This window comes from Mustelus asterias, unplaced genomic scaffold (assembly GCF_964213995.1).
Source record: "Mustelus asterias unplaced genomic scaffold, sMusAst1.hap1.1 HAP1_SCAFFOLD_2763, whole genome shotgun sequence".
Classification (NCBI taxonomy): domain Eukaryota; kingdom Metazoa; phylum Chordata; class Chondrichthyes; order Carcharhiniformes; family Triakidae; genus Mustelus; species Mustelus asterias.
The window spans coordinates 11,848-27,449 of record NW_027592708.1 but is presented as its reverse complement, the minus strand read 5'-3'; the positions used below and the strand labels follow the sequence as shown (position 1 = coordinate 27,449).

At 45.3% G+C, this 15,602-nt stretch overlaps 1 protein-coding gene across 1 annotated transcript in view; it reads right to left on the bottom strand.

The window, feature by feature from the left end:
• LOC144490004 (adhesion G protein-coupled receptor E3-like) overlaps window positions 1-11,084 on the bottom strand; it is a gene marked incomplete at its 3' end in the record, with an annotated part of 30,123 nt that extends 19,039 nt beyond the window's left edge. Inside the window, exons 1-4 of the mRNA XM_078207830.1 lie at window positions 11,051-11,084; window positions 4,939-5,031; window positions 4,125-4,268; window positions 1,900-1,983 (exon numbers count right to left, since the gene is read on the bottom strand). Coding sequence (XP_078063956.1) covers window positions 1,900-1,983; window positions 4,125-4,268; window positions 4,939-5,031; window positions 11,051-11,084 — 355 coding nt within the window. The remainder of the gene's footprint in view (window positions 1-1,899; window positions 1,984-4,124; window positions 4,269-4,938; window positions 5,032-11,050) is intronic.
• Window positions 11,085-15,602: the final 4,518 nt, after the last annotated feature.

The window sequence follows — 15,602 nt, the reverse complement described above, 5'->3', positions numbered from 1 at the left end:
TCCTCTGCTGGTTGGAGTCACACCTGAAGATGGTTGTGGTGATTGGAAGTCTCAGCTTCAGGACATCTCTGCAGGAGTTCCTCAGGGTAGTGTCCTAGGCCCAACTATCTTCAGCTGCTTCATCAATGACCTTCCCTCCATCATAAGATAAGAAGTGGGGATGTTCGCTGATGACTACACAATGTTCAGAACCATTCGCGACTCCTCAGGTACTGAAGCAGTCCATGTTCAAATGCAGCAAGACCTGAACAATATCCAGGCTTGGGCTAACAAGTGGCAGTTAATGTTCACACCCTACAAGTGCCAGGCAATGACCATTTCCAACAAGAGAGGATCTAACCATCACCCTTTGACATTCAATGGCATTACTGTTGCTGAATGACCCACTACCAACATCCTGGGGATTACCATTGACTAGAAATTGAACTGGACGAGCCACATAAATACTGTGGCTACAAGAACAGGTCAAAGGCTAGGAATACTGCGGCAAGTCCTGACTCCCCAAAGTCTGTCCACCATCGACATGGTGCAAGTCAGGAGTGTATTCCCCACTTGCCTGGATGAGCGCAGCTCCAACACTCAGGAAGCTTGACACCATCCAGGGCTAAGCAGCCTGCTGGATTGCTACCCCTTACACAAACATTTAATCCCACCACCACCACCGACAAACAGTAGCAGCAGTGTGTACCATCTACAAGATGCACTACAGGAACTCACCATGTTCCTTCAACAACACCTTCCAAACCCATGACCATGACCATCTAGAAGGACAAGGGCAGAAGATACCTGGGAACACCACCACCTGGCTGTTCCCCTCAATGTCACTCACATCCTGACTTGAAATTATATCGCCGTCCCTTAACTGTTGCTGGGTCAAAATCCTGGAACTCCCTTCCTAACAGCACTGTGGGTGTACCTGCACCACATGGACTGCAGCGGTTCAAGAAGGCAGCTCAACACCACCTTCTCAAGGGCAGCTAGGGATGGGCAATAAATACTGGTCTAGCCAGCAATGCCAACATTTTGTGAAAGAGTAAAAAACTAGTCATGGCCAATGGGTTTACACACATATCAATTTATTGTAGAATGAACTTTGGTGCAAAAGTCCACATTTGCTTTTTTTAATTCGCGGGATGTGGCCAATGCTGGCAAGGCCAACATTTTCTAATTTTTCTTGCAAAGGTGGCAGTGAGCCACCTTCTTTAATCCCCACAGATTTTGTCAGTTTTGGCATTACGCAGGCCACTCTTTGCTCCCTTCCCCTTAAGGGCATTGGTGAACCAGGTTTTTACAACAATACAGTGGTGTCATTTTCACCCTCACTTTTTTTTTATTATTTCGTGGGACATGGGCGTCACTGGCTGGCCAGCATTTATTACCCATTCCAAGTTGCCCCTTGAGAAGGTGGTGGTGAGCTGCCTTCTTGAATCGCTGCAGTCCATGTGCTGTGGGTTGACCCACAATGACATTAGGGAGGGAATTTTGATGCAGCGACTGCGAAGGAACGGCCAATATATTTCCAATTCAGGATAGTAAGTGGCTTAGAGTGGAACATGCAGGTGGTGGTGTTCCCATGTATCTGCTGCCCTTATCCTTCTAGATAGAAGTGGCTATGTTGTTTGGAAGGTGCTGTCTAAGGATCTTTGGTGAATTGCTGCAGTGCATCTTGTAGATAGTACACACTGCTGCTACTGAAAACAGTTCTTTAACTTCAGATTGACCTAATTGAAATCCCCCAGCTGCATTGGTGGGATTTGAACTCATGCTCCTAAACGTTAGTCCAGCCTTCTGGATTACAAATCCAGTAACATAACCACCACATTACTGTCCATCCACATCCACAATCACACATTTTAAAGGGCAGAAAAAACAGAAGACGCACCAATGGTGATGACTCACCGAAGCAGAAAGTTCTTCTGTCAACGTATCCAGGTGGGCACAATGTCCAATTCGATGTGTAGTTGATATAACTCTGGTTCATTTCTGCAAAAAGAATCAAATACCTGAAAATAGTGCTTCAATATGGTGGCAACGTGGTTAGCACTGCTGCCTCACAGCTCCAGGGACCCGGGTTCAATTCCAGCCTTGGGTGACTGTCTTTGTGGAGTTTGCACATTTCTCCCCATGTTTGCGTGGGTTTCCTCCAGGTGTTCCCGTTTCCTCACACTCTCCAAAAATGTGTAGTTTAGGTGGATTGGCCATACTAAATTGTCCCTTAGTGTCCAAAGATGTGCAGCTCAGGTGGATTGACCATGCCTTCGTGTCCAAAGATGTGCAGGATAGGTGGATTAGCCATGCTAAATTGCCCCTTAGTGTCCCAAGTTTAGGGGGATTGGCCGTGGGAAATGTATGAGGTTACGGGGATAGAGTGGGGGAAAGGACCTGGGTAAGATACTTTAAGAAGTTTAACAATACCAGGTTAAAGTCCAACAGGTTTATTTGGTAGCAAAAGCCACACAAGCTTTCGGAGCTGCAAGCCCTTTCTTCTTGCAGCTCCGAAAGCTTGTGTGGCTTTTGCTACCAAATAAACCTGTTGGACTTTAACCTGGTGTTGTTAAACTTCTTACTGTGTTTACCCCAGTCCAACGCCGGCATCTCCACATCATAAGATACTTTGTCAGGGAGTCGGTGCAGATTTGATGGGCCGAATGGCCTCTTTGGCACTGTACGGATTCTATGATCCAAATTGTTGGTTAAAAAAAGGAGGCTTTCGTGGAGTGGAAAAAGAATTGGGGGAACAAATGCCTATGTGTTCCTTCTTTTACAGCCACTTATATTTACCTGCCAATTCAACCAGAACTCATGCCAAAACTAGGCTGGAGCCTGGCGAATAAATGCAAATCGAGTTCAGGTAATGGCACTGTGAGCCACCCCACCCTATTTTCGACCTCACTGTTCCACCAGTGCCATTTATTGCTCCCACAAAGGCGATTGCGGGAGGTGCAAGTCTGGAGATTGTCATTTTAAAACACGCTCAGCAGAATCCTTAGCTACATTGAGCTTTTCCTGGAAATGCTTTTCATTATTCGTTTCACAAGCTCGACTGACTCAGAAGATTTAAAAACCCCATTGGGAGGGTCTTTCCTGAACTGGTGGCAGAACCCGATCCCCCCACCTCCTCAGAAGTAAATGGCCTAATGTAAATGGGCAAGTAGGCTAGTCAAGCCTGCTCCACCATTTTATTACATCATAAATCATAAAATCATAGATTCCCAGAGTGCAGATGGAGGCCATTCAGCCCATCGAGCCTGCAACAAAAACAATCCCACCCAGGTCCCATCCCCATAGTCCCACATATTTACCCGAACATAAAGGGGCAATTTAGCATGGCCAATCAACCTAACCCACACAGCTTTGAATTATGGCTGAACTGAATGCTGTTGGCCTCCCCCCATAACCTTTGACTCTGTGGTCCATCAAGAATCCATCTAACCCAACCTTAAAAATATTTGATGAACTTGCCTATGAGAGGAGCTGAGGTGAGATCTTAGCTGTGCCAGAGCCTCCTCTGGCCGACCCTCACTCATTCACTGTTCGCCCCACAATATTCAAGGAAGATCACAAACTGAAACAACAGCTTAACACTACATGTTGGGAATACCTCATAGAGAGATGTAGGGGGCGATTCTCCCAGCCCCAGTACAGCGGGCCAGGAGACATCAGCAGAGGCCGATTAGTGGGCTCCCCGCTGGGCGCCATGGTCTTTACGCGTCTCCGGCTCCAAGGTTTTTGGAGTCATCAACTCCGTGCTGGAAATGGGCGGGTAGCCGATTTAAATATTAAAATTTGTATTTACAATTTCATTAGCAGGCCCGGGGACTTCTCGCGTCTCCCCTGCCTCCCTCCCCGCCAAGAGTGGTTCAGGCAGCAGGGTTTACAACAGCTCTCTACTAATGGGGAACTGGCGGCCCGACTCCGCTGGAGTGAACAGAGGCCATGGAAACCTGCCCAGGAGGTCAGGAGTAAAGGGAAGTGTCCCCGGGCATTGCCAGCCTGAAAGTGCCAGCATGGCCCCCTGGCACTGCCCAAGGGCAAAGTGGCAATGCTCCAGTTTTTACGCGAATTCGGCACTTGGAATTTATTTGGGAGAATCGCCCCCATAATTTGTGATTCCTCATTGTTACCTTTGCAAGTTGGTGACAAATTGACAGGATCACCTTCTCTCATAGAACATCCACAGTGCAAATTTCCGGGTGCAAATCGACACTTTGCTCTCCCTGGACACTCTTTGATTCGAAGGACTTGATCCATGTCACAGAGGTCATAATCTGAAATGTATGGAACACGTATTAGAAGATTCATTTGACCTTTGGTCAATTAAGGTGCACAGTAGGAGTGAATATTTTTCTCTTGGAGGTATGGGGCCGGTTAGGGGGGTGGGGGCAGCGGCAAGTCAACAAGCACAGGAGTAGCCAGGTTTTGACTCACCTTCAAGTTAGGACTCTAGGGTTCATCTCTGAGTCGAGCGCGGAATTTGGGAATGAGTGCCCATCAGGGGAATGAGAGTGGGCGAGGGGCGGACAATGGGCAGCTCCATTGATCTCAGGTGGGATTTTCCAGTCTCAGGTCGAGCGACGCCGTAAAATCCTGCGCTAGAAGTTTGAACAACAAATGTGAGCACAAGCTCCAGCACATCGCTGAGAGAGTGCTGCACTGCTGGAGGTGCCACCTTTTGAGTGAGATGTGATTAATCCGAGGCCCGTTCTGCTCCCTCAGGTGGGTGTAAATGAGCTCCAAGACACTATTCAGAAGAAGATCCTTACTTTGTTGCTAGTAGTGGGAACTTGCTGTGCATAATTTGGCTCTCACACTTCCTCCGTTACGACAGAGGTCATGCTTCAAAAAGTACTTCATTGGTTGTAAAGTACTTTGTGACATCATGAGGTTTTGAAGGGCAGTATATAAATGCAAGTCTTTTGTTTGCAGTTAATAACTCACCAATGCAGAACCCGTTGTTTTGCAAGTAGAAAAATGGTTTGCAGTTATCAGTCGAGATGATAAATTTATTCATTAACACCCCAAAGTTGTACACTGTAACAAAAAGAAACATTTAATTATTTGACAATATCCCTTTAGGTCCTTTTTCAAGTAATTGTTGATCATGTACTCTGTTGCCTGAAGAAAATTTTATTTTTGTCAATAAGGGCATTTTTACCTTCCAGTACTGTGGCAAGTGGTGGGTCAGCAGATATAACCTGGCACTGAGAGGAGTATGAACACACAAAGTGGCACAGTGGGTGTCAGAGATCCTGGATACCAGCAATCCGAGGCACTCATAGTAAACATGAGTGCAAACAGCACTATACACCATGCATAATCCGACCGATGCAAGGCTTTTAATGACTTGTGCACAAGGAGAAAGCAGCTTGCAGTTGTCCTGCAAGTGTTTCTGAAGTTACAAACGAACAAGTTGGCAATTATAGTCATGATCTTATTGAATGGTGGGGCAGGCTCGAGGGGCTAGATGGCCTACTCCTGCTCCTATTTCTTATGTTCTTATGTTCTTACAGCAAATCAGAAAGAAGCAATTTTTCTAATTCTTCATTTGCATACATATTCGCCAATTAAATCCTGGCTTTTTGCCCTTTCTCATTTGATGAAAAACTGTCTTCTGCCAATCCTTCATTTGAATGGCATATCCCCATATCTTGCCTTTGGTGTTTGTTATAGAAAAATCTGGTCTGGCTCACCCTCTGGTGAAAGCCGTAAAACAGAATGTTATGGGGGCCTACGCAGATGAAGATTAGCCTCTTCATGCTCCTGTTGAAGGTCTGTAAGCTGATAAACATTTTCCACTACTGTAAAGAAAAGGCATGAAACTTTAATTTGAACACTTTAGCTTCCGCACAATTTAGCTTCCAAACTATGAAACTTCAATCTGAACATTTTAATTTCCATGTGGGCAGGGAAATACCAGCTTTTTGTCAAGGTGTGACTGAGCATTTTAGCCATCTTCTCACCACCACCCACACCCTTCTATTTACTCCCTTTTCAATTATAAATGCTGAGTAAATGAGTAAGCTGAGTGGGACGTTCAATTTTGTGTTGGCATGGAGAGAGATCACAGGTGCATGACTAATGCAACTGGCCCTGTCAAACTCAGCCCATCAGCACATCATCCACTCCATGCATTTAATCTAACATGACAACATGGGGCGGCACGATGGCACAGTGGTTAGCACTGCTGCCTCACAGCGCCAAGGTCTCGGGTTCAATTCTGGCCTCAGGTCACTGTCTGTGTGGAGTTTGCGCTTTCTCCTCGTGTCTGCTTGGGTTTCCTCCCACAAGTCCAAAGATGTGCAGGTTAGGTTGATTGGCCATGCTAAATTGTCCCTAGTGGCAGGGGGATTAGCAGGGGTTATGGGAATAGGGCCTGGGTGGGATTGTGGTCGAAACTGACTTGATGGGCTGAATGGCCTCCTTCTGTACTGTAGGGATTCTATGACAAAACTCTTCATAAATAGTCCTTGGTTTATATAATGCCTTCAATAAAGAAAGACGCCATTTGGCCCATTGGTCTCTGCGGGTTTTCACCAAGACTAACGCACCTGGTCCTCCTGTCCTACTCTGTCTCCCTAAAAACGTTTTTCTTCAGATAATTATCCAATTCTTTTTTGAACGCCTCCATTGAATCCGTCTCCACTTCACCGTAATGGTGAATTATCTAGCATCGGTTTTCAACCTGCAGGCCTCATTGTACTTTGATCCTGAACTCTGGGACCCATGTGAATCAAATTGTTCTAATGTAAATCTTTCTTTTCAACATTATTTTTACTGTATGAGTGCAAAGGAAGCAGCATTGTGACTCTCCTGCCGTGTTTGAATATGTGCAAATAAACTAATCCTCTGAGCTCATCCCATCTCAAGTTAATGGAAAATTGGGCCACACAGAAACTGAGGGGTTGGGAAGTATGCCACCTCTTATAATGAGGGAACCAAATCAAAACACCTTTCTGTTTACAAACAAGTAGTGAGATAAGAAATTAGTGCTGTTTAAGTTAACCCCCCCCCTCCTGGCCGTAAAACTTCCTAAAGTGTGGTGCCCAGAACTGTACACAACACTGTAGCTGAGGCTGAACCAGTTTGCCCTAAATTTGCCCTAAAAATCAAGCAAAATTTCAGGATCTGTCCATGGTCGCACCTCTCTATTTAAGACAACAGATCAAACAACACATTGACGAATGAGCTTGCAGATTATTTACCACAGTTACCACTGTGACAGGGCCCACTTGATTAGTCTTCTGACTACTGGCCCATCTTCCCCTCGCCCATCCTTCATTCAGGCTATCTGGATCTCTGAAGCACACGAGAGCCCAGTATTAAATACAGTATTAAGACCAAAAGGCTCTAAACCCTACTATTGACAAATATAAACACAAAGCGCTCATGTTTGCCCAATATCAGGTTCACACTCTGTCCATGTAGATTACACACAGATTACATACTCTATTAGCAATGGCTCAGTTAGTAGGACTCTTGTTGCTGAGCGAAAAGGTTGTGGGTTCAAATCCCACTCCAGTATAATGCCCCCCTCGTGAAGTGGTCTTTTAGTTGAGATGTTAAACCAAAGCCATGTCTGCCTTTTCAAATCATAGCATCCTTACAGAAGGAGGCCATTCAGCCCATGGAGCCTGCACCCTCAACAATCCCAGCCTGGCCCTATCCCCATAACCCCACATATTTACCATGCTAATCCTCCCGACACTAAGGGGCAATTTAGCATGGCTAATCAACCTAACCAGTACATCTTTGTACTGTGGGAGAAAACCAGGGCACTCGGAGGAAACCCACGCAAACATGGGGAAAACGTGCAGACTCCACACAGACACTCACCCTAGGCTAAAATCAAACCCGGGTCCCTGGCGCTGTGAAACAGCAGTGCTAACCACTGTGCCAGCATGTCACCCCTAATGCCGTCCCAGGTGGCTGTAAAAAAATTGAAAGCAGTTTCTGGAGAAGAGCAGCAGAGTTATTATTTTCTCCAGTGTTGTGGCCAATATTAATCCCGCAACCAGCTGATTGTGGGAGTTTGCTGTGCACCAATTGGCTGCCATGTTTCTGTGTTAGTGACTATACTTCAACAATACTATATTGGCTGTAAAGTTCTTTACAAGGTACTGAAGTTATGAAAGGCATTATATAACTGAAATTGTTTTTATTTTTACCTGAATCTGCAGTGTTCAGGTGCAGATTGTCCAGAGTCAGAAAATAAGGATGCCCAACATTTACCAGTGTATGACTAGATTACAACCAACTGGAGCCATGAAGCCCATCAACACAGCTACTTATCCAGCTCAGGCTTATCTACATATTTTCATGTTAACATGCATGGTTACTTGGTTTAAGAATCTCAACATTCCAGACATCATTAACGAGCCAGATCAAGAGGCCTAGTCTACGTAACCTGGCTGAATCTGCGATGCAGACGTTGCTTTTGGTCTCAAGGTTCCATCAACAGGCTTGCTTCCTGCATTTCCAAACAGACTTTAATTACTGCCTCTCTAAGTAATGTCATTAATTATCATGAGACAACTGACAAACACAGTCTGGACCCACGGTAAGCGCAAAGTAGATGGCAGAATCTCCTCATAGATAGCATGACCACCAATATATCTCATGTGAAATACACAGTTCCAAAACTATTACCTTCCTGATCACACTACATGGACTATATGTCACAGAGCACTGATTGCACCATTTTGGGGTGAGGAACTTTAGTTTGTATTATGTCCAAAGATGTGCAGGTTAGGTGGATTGGCCATGCTAAATTGCCCCTTCGTGTCCAAAGATGTGTAGGTTAGGGGGATTAGCGGGGTACATATGTGGGGTTACGGGGATGGGATGGGGAGTGTGCCTGGATAAGATGCTCTGTTGGAGAGTCAGTGCAAACTCGATGGGTCGAATGGCCTCCTTCTGCATTGTAGGGATTCTATGATTATGACCACAAAAGCACAAATTCCTAATCAGATGCACGATGGTCACGAAGAACAAGTTACTTTCATAATGAACCATTTTCATAGCGAAACATCTCGAGGGGGATTCACAGGAATGGTTATCATATAAAATCTAACACCGAGCCTCATTAGGAGATTTTAGCACAAGTGACCAAAAGTTCCCAAAAGGAGGCAAGAGAGGTAGAGGGGAGATTCCACAGCCAAGCAGCTGAAGGCTTGCCCTCCAATGGTGGGGCAATAAAAATTAGGGATATGCATGAGGCTAGAATTGGAGGAGCGCAGAGATCTCCGAAGGCTGCAGGGCTGAAGAGGTTACGATGATAGGGAGAAATTTGAAAACAAGAATAAGTCATTTTCAATGCAAGCATCGCCAGGATGTGAGCTATTGAACAAAGTGGTAATGTAGGAATGAGACTGGGTGCAAGACATGCTTTCAAAATAGTTAAAGGCTTGGGTAGAACAGCTTCCAATCTGGTGGCTGTCTTGACATTTCAGTCATCCATGTATACTGGGCTGCCCTGTCAATAGCTGCTTACTTTAGATCTTTATATAATGAGCTTTAGTTAAACAATATGCCCATCATGAATCTGATTCCATAAGACCGGAAGGAAAAGCAGCAAATGTAGGCCATTCGCCCATTGAGTCTGCTCTACCATTCAATGGGATCATGACTGATCTGATGTGATAATCCACAACTCCACTTTCCCGTCTTATCCCATTAACCCTTGATTCCCTTATTGATTAAAAATCTGTCTTTCTCAACATTAACTAACAGCTGGGACACTCAGAGCGGGATTTTCTGGCTGTGCTCGCCCCGAGACCGGAAAATCCCGCCCAAGGTCGACGGACCTTTGCATGTTTGCACCCCCATCCGCTCCGATTCCCGTGGAATTCTCCAACCCCCATCTACCTGACTGACATTATTGATTCATGGTCACGGGTGGGACCCAGAAGTGGAGAATTGAACTTAGATGCGGGAGTTAAAATGGCCTCAGCCACACACATCAGCGAGTCAAGGCGAGTTTGCCATTGCCTAGCCAGCCCCATACTTAACTCAAATTAACATTTAGGTCAAGTTGTACTGTACAATCAATTGGGTCTGGATCAGGGATTATGAGGACTGAGAATAAATGACACTACATTTAATTATTAAAAAGCTCCTCCTGAATTAGTGCCTTGGGATTTTTTATATCATCTGAGAGGGAAGACACAGTTTCAGTTTACTGACTCACCAGAAAGAAACTCCCACACTGTGGCATACTCCCTGCCCTGTTGTGTCAGCCTAGAGAGTGAGGTCAAGTGAGATCTGAAAGAAATATTCATTCTTCATCATTGATCGGGACAGAGCAGATAGGGAGAAATTGTTTCCATTGGTGCAAGGATCAAGAACTGGAGGAATTTCCCAATTTAAGGTGATTGGCAAAAAAAGCAATGAGGACATAAGGAAAAATATTTAAACAATGAGTGGTTAAGGTTCTGGAATGCACTGCCTGAGAGTAATGGTGGATGCAGATTCAATCATAGCTTTCGAAAGATAGTTGGATTATAATCTGAAAAGGAAAAATGCACAGGGCTATGGAGAAAAAGCAGGAGAGTGTCACGAGATGAATTGCTCTTGCAGAGAGGTGGCACAAACATGACAGGCCAAATGGCCTCATTCTGTGCTGCAACCATTCTTTAAGTCTCTGGAGGTAAGAGGAATGGCTGATTCCTTGCTGTGCAGTTCCTAACTCTAACAGCCAGCGCCTCAGCGTCAAGGCAATTTGCCCGGGTTGATGCAAAAACAGCACGCTCTTCTTTCCAAAGCCCCCCACAAAAACATTGGGCATGGAGTTAACGGGCAACATGCCACATGGAAAGACAATAGGTCATCCATCGCAACCCCCAACAGCATCACACACCCTTTCCCCCACCCACCCACCACAACGGCAAGGAGTTTAACAAATCAGCCAGGAGGACTCAGCAGTTTGAGAGTTCATGGTGGGAGAAAGGGGTAACAGAAAGGGGCTAATTGGATAGCCTGGCACAGACACGGTGGATTGAAGATCTTCCTTCCATGCTGTGTCATTCCATGTTGCATTGATCAAACTACTTACCTGTGATCAGATATGCTGCGGTAAGTACTGCCATGATTTACCAAGGTATTGTCTCTGCAGAGGTGATACTCCAGGTAGCTTCCCTCACACACATTGAGCACAACTTCAACACCTGTGTCATTCACAGGAAGTGGGACCTCACTGGTCAGGAGCTGTGTTCTTATAGTCACGCAACACAAGCAGAAAAATTGAGGAATACTTACAGGGAGTTTCCGTCTCAGAAATGCTTAATCATTGTGTTGGGTTTGTGCATGTCAGAGTAGCTACATGTTGAAACAAGTAGATTTAAGCATCAGCTCAGCTGAAGAATGGATTCCAAAGGGAAGTTGTTTGTTGGCTTCACCCAAATCACACCTGACTGAGGGACAATATATTGCGCCATGTATATTGTTGCCTAATGTCACTTTTCATGGTTTAGAACAGAGGTCAGCAACCTACAGCTCCGAGATAAATGCAGTGTTTTAACATCTTAATTGTAGTTTCCAACCTGGCTTTAGATTCCGCCTTTGGTTCAAGGAACATAGGTTTATGGCTGTTACCAGTATTGCTTCTAATATAGCCGAGAGGATAAATTATTCTGAATGTACTTTTTGAAGCTATTTTTTATCATGAGAATCAATAGCCAACAGTCTTCATTCTTCGCATCTTCATTTAAAGTTTGGTTTAAGGATGACTTCACTGATGAAATTATAGTTATTCCATTTATTACAGGATCTATTATAAAAACACAAGGGCAAAAAGCATTTTTTCAGTTTCACATATAAGTTTCTCAATGCTTTATACTCACAGTCGAATCTGATGTTTTTCCATTAAATTGATAAGACTTGCCATTTTTACATGTTCTTTTTGAACATGGCTTATACCGAATTCATGCAAATTGATGCTTGAAACTTAAACATGCATTTACTGGAAATATGAAGCAAAACTTTTAAATATGCAAAAAAAATCAAAAAACTTCTTCGACCTCACTTGCGGCTCAAATTACTCAGTCATAGAATCATAGAATTATAGAAACCCTACAGTACAGAAAGAGGCCATTCGGTCCATCGAGTCTGCACCAACCACAATCCCACCCAGGCCCTACCCCCATATCTCTACATATATATCCGCTAATCCCTCTAACCTACGCATCTCAGGACACTAGGGCAATTTTTTTAGCATGGCCAATCAACCTAACCCGCACATCTTTGGACTGTGGGAGGAAACCAGTCTTCTGCTGTGAATCAAGATTTGGCTGAGTACCAAATTCCCCGTTCTCAGTGGCAGCAGTAGCAGGGCGTACAAGAGTGGAAAATTCCAGACGCAATAATTAGATCTATTTTAATTTCTAATTGTTTTCTATTGATACATAAATGTAATGCATGTATTTTATTAGTTATATATGCAAATTGTGCGTGCTTCGGAGATACTTGGCACTTTTCCAAATATTTGATTGGGAAAGGCTAAATTGTCATCTTGTGGCTACACGTTCCTTTTTTTGCCAATTTTTAAAAAGAAAGATTCATCAGCTAAAAAAATAACTTGGCAACTATTGGATTAGGGAGGGTGAGGACTTAGCGGTGGCATCAGTATTGCAATATCCCCACAGTGAACAATATTTCCATAATGTAGATTAATACTCATCTCAGCTACAATTTCCCCAAACTATTGGATCAGGTGAGAAAAGCTGTGTGAAACTCACCGGCTTCACAGGCACCTTTTCTCACCTGATCTAATAGCGTTCTGTGCAATTTCAAAGTGCTGGTAAAGATCACACAGCCAGCTGGAGGGGCGGGACCTAAACATTCCAGCAATACCGGAATTCTGAGATCAAGGCACCATTTTTAAAGGTCACCCCATCTCACATTTAACGGACATCGGGACCCCCCACCTCCCCCAATCCTCCCCCACCCTCCCACAACACAAAGATCAGGGCACCCCCTGCTATCCCACACCCTGCAAGCACCGGGATGACTCAACACCATTTCCCCGCCCCCTGGCACTCCCCCGCTGCCCACCCCCCACAGGCATCAGGGCAGCTCCCCTTCCTCATCACTGGCACCACCCCTCCCTCCTCATCATAGGTTCCGCCCCCCCCCCCCATACCTGGCACCATCCCTCCTCCCCCCTTCATCTCCTCCCCCCTCCCCACCCCCTACAAGCAACAGGGTGGGCCCATCTCCACCCTTAGGATCAGAGCACCATTCCCTTCCCCCCTTGCCACCCCTCCCCCACTTCGGACCCGCCTTTTCACACGTAAGGGGACGCCCCTCCCCCAACCCAATGAGATTCCTCAGAGGGCCTACCCTTGGCACTGTCACCCAGTGCTATGGCACTGCCCAACCATCTCCTGAACCACTCGGAAGCTATACTTCACTATACTCGGCGTGGCCATCACGAATAGTTTGCGTTTTTGATTTGTGCTGGTGAGATGCCATGCCGGGTGGGTGGGAACATACAGTGAGGGTGTAAGTAGCAACACTAGTGCCTACTACTCATATTTAAATATATTATAAAATATGCTAATCAGGTTCGTGCTCTTCAAGGGGGTGAACCTGGTCAGCTTGGGAGAGGTGGAGTTCTCATTTTTCGAAGATGTCTAAGCTGTAAGTGGTTTCATCATATCAAATTTTCCCTCGAAGGGCCACTCCTGCTCCAATGTTCCTACACAGTACTTCACCCTCACACACATAGCACTGTTGCAAGCTGTCTACATTGCAGCCTCTGATCTTTTTTCCGTTCCACCTCTCTGTTTCTTTGCTTTCTCCTCCTTGGGTTCCTGTTTCACAGTTTCTTGCCTGGCAGAAAGGGCTGAACCCTCCATAGACAAAGTTGTGCAATGTGTAACATGCAAGCCCAACCAAGAGAATTGCTGAGTTGAGTATTGCAGATCTCCTCCAGAGCAGTCCAGCCTGTAGAAGCCTTGATTAAGAATGCTCTACAGCATTCTTTGTGACAGTGACACTCGTAGGCGTGCTGTATACTATGCATGGATTTCCAACCTGGAATCATGAGGTGTGGAATGAGATCCTTTGTTGCCCAGTAGCCACACTTTGATTTGCTATGAGATTTTATTTTTATTCGTTCATAGGTGTCTGGGCATGACTGGCTTGACCAACCCTAATTGCTCTTGCTAGGCTTGCTAGGCCATTTTGAATGGCAGTGGGTAGTTCAAATACAGCGGGCACTGAGGACAGTTCCAAATTGAAGGAATATGATTGCCGCCAAGGTAACAGGCATTCACCTACAAGATGCACTGCCTGTGGTCACAGGCCAGCTAGATGTTGAGCAAGTGGCCTCCCTTTCACTTCAAGATAATGGCTAAGGTGACATGAGATGCAGACAAAGCAAAATGTGTGCAGTTACTGGCATCCTGCACCATAGGGAAGCCTGAAGTCTGCACAAAGGCTGGTACTCATTCTGTCTGCTTGTCTCTGCCAAGAGGAACTGAGAATAAACTGGTCCTGTTTAGAGGAACTGAGAATAAACTGTTCCTCCTCTGAGGAACTGAGAATAAGCTGTTTCTCTTTACAGGAAATAAGAATAAGATGTTCCTTCTTGCTCAGAGGTACAGAGAATAAGCTATTTTTGTGCACTGCAAACTGAAAGATATTCCTATACCTCCAGTTTTAAAAAAAACAGACTGATAAAAGTTCAGAGCCACAGTCACCTTGACAGCCACAGGTAATTCAATCCCTACCCTGAGATTGAAACTGGGCTGCAGCAGCTGGAATTCTTCAGTCATTACCTCTTTAGTGAAGTGCGGAGGTCTCGACTGCAGGGGATCAGGTAAAGGAATAGCTCCTCTGCAGATTATAGCCTTCTGTTCCTCCACCCTCTTCAAGCAACTTGTCCTGTTCTGTGCGGCCTCTCTCTCTATGCTCCCATAATGCTCAATTCCAAGAGGAAGGCCCACTAGACCACCCGAATCTGCAAGCCATTAAGCCAGCAAACAGCTAGACCAGCCCCTTATAGACCATAGAAACTTTAGACAAGTCAGGAAAAACTCCAAAAGCATAGAATTTCACCAACGTCCAGAAAGAATAATCCAACAACTAACCTGTAAGTGGTTGATGACCCTTTTAAATGGAGCTTTATCAGGAAGAGGGGAATCGTTCAAGCTGTTTAATGCATGTTCAGCTGTGAATAGTTAAGAGACAGCGAAGGGCAACATGGAGCTCCAAAATGGCAGCAGTGGCATCAAATCCATGCTCCCTATTGATATATTGGTCTGCTTGCTATGCATGGATCCAAACATCGTTCGTCACACGTGGACAAAACCCTTTAATAAGATGGCGGCATGATGGCACAGTCGTTAGCACTGCTGCCTCACAGCGCCAGGAACCCAGGTTCGATTCCAGCCTCAGGTGGCTCTCTGTATGGAGTTTGCATGTTCTCCCCATGTGTGCGTGGGTTTCCTCCGGGTGCTCTGGTTTCCTTCTTCAGTCCAAAGATGTGCAGATTAGGTGGATTGGCCATGCTAAATTTTCCCTTAGTGTCCAAAAATGTGCAGGTTAAGTAGTTGCCCGTGTCCAAAAAATGTGCTGGTTCGGTGGATTGGCCATGTTAAATT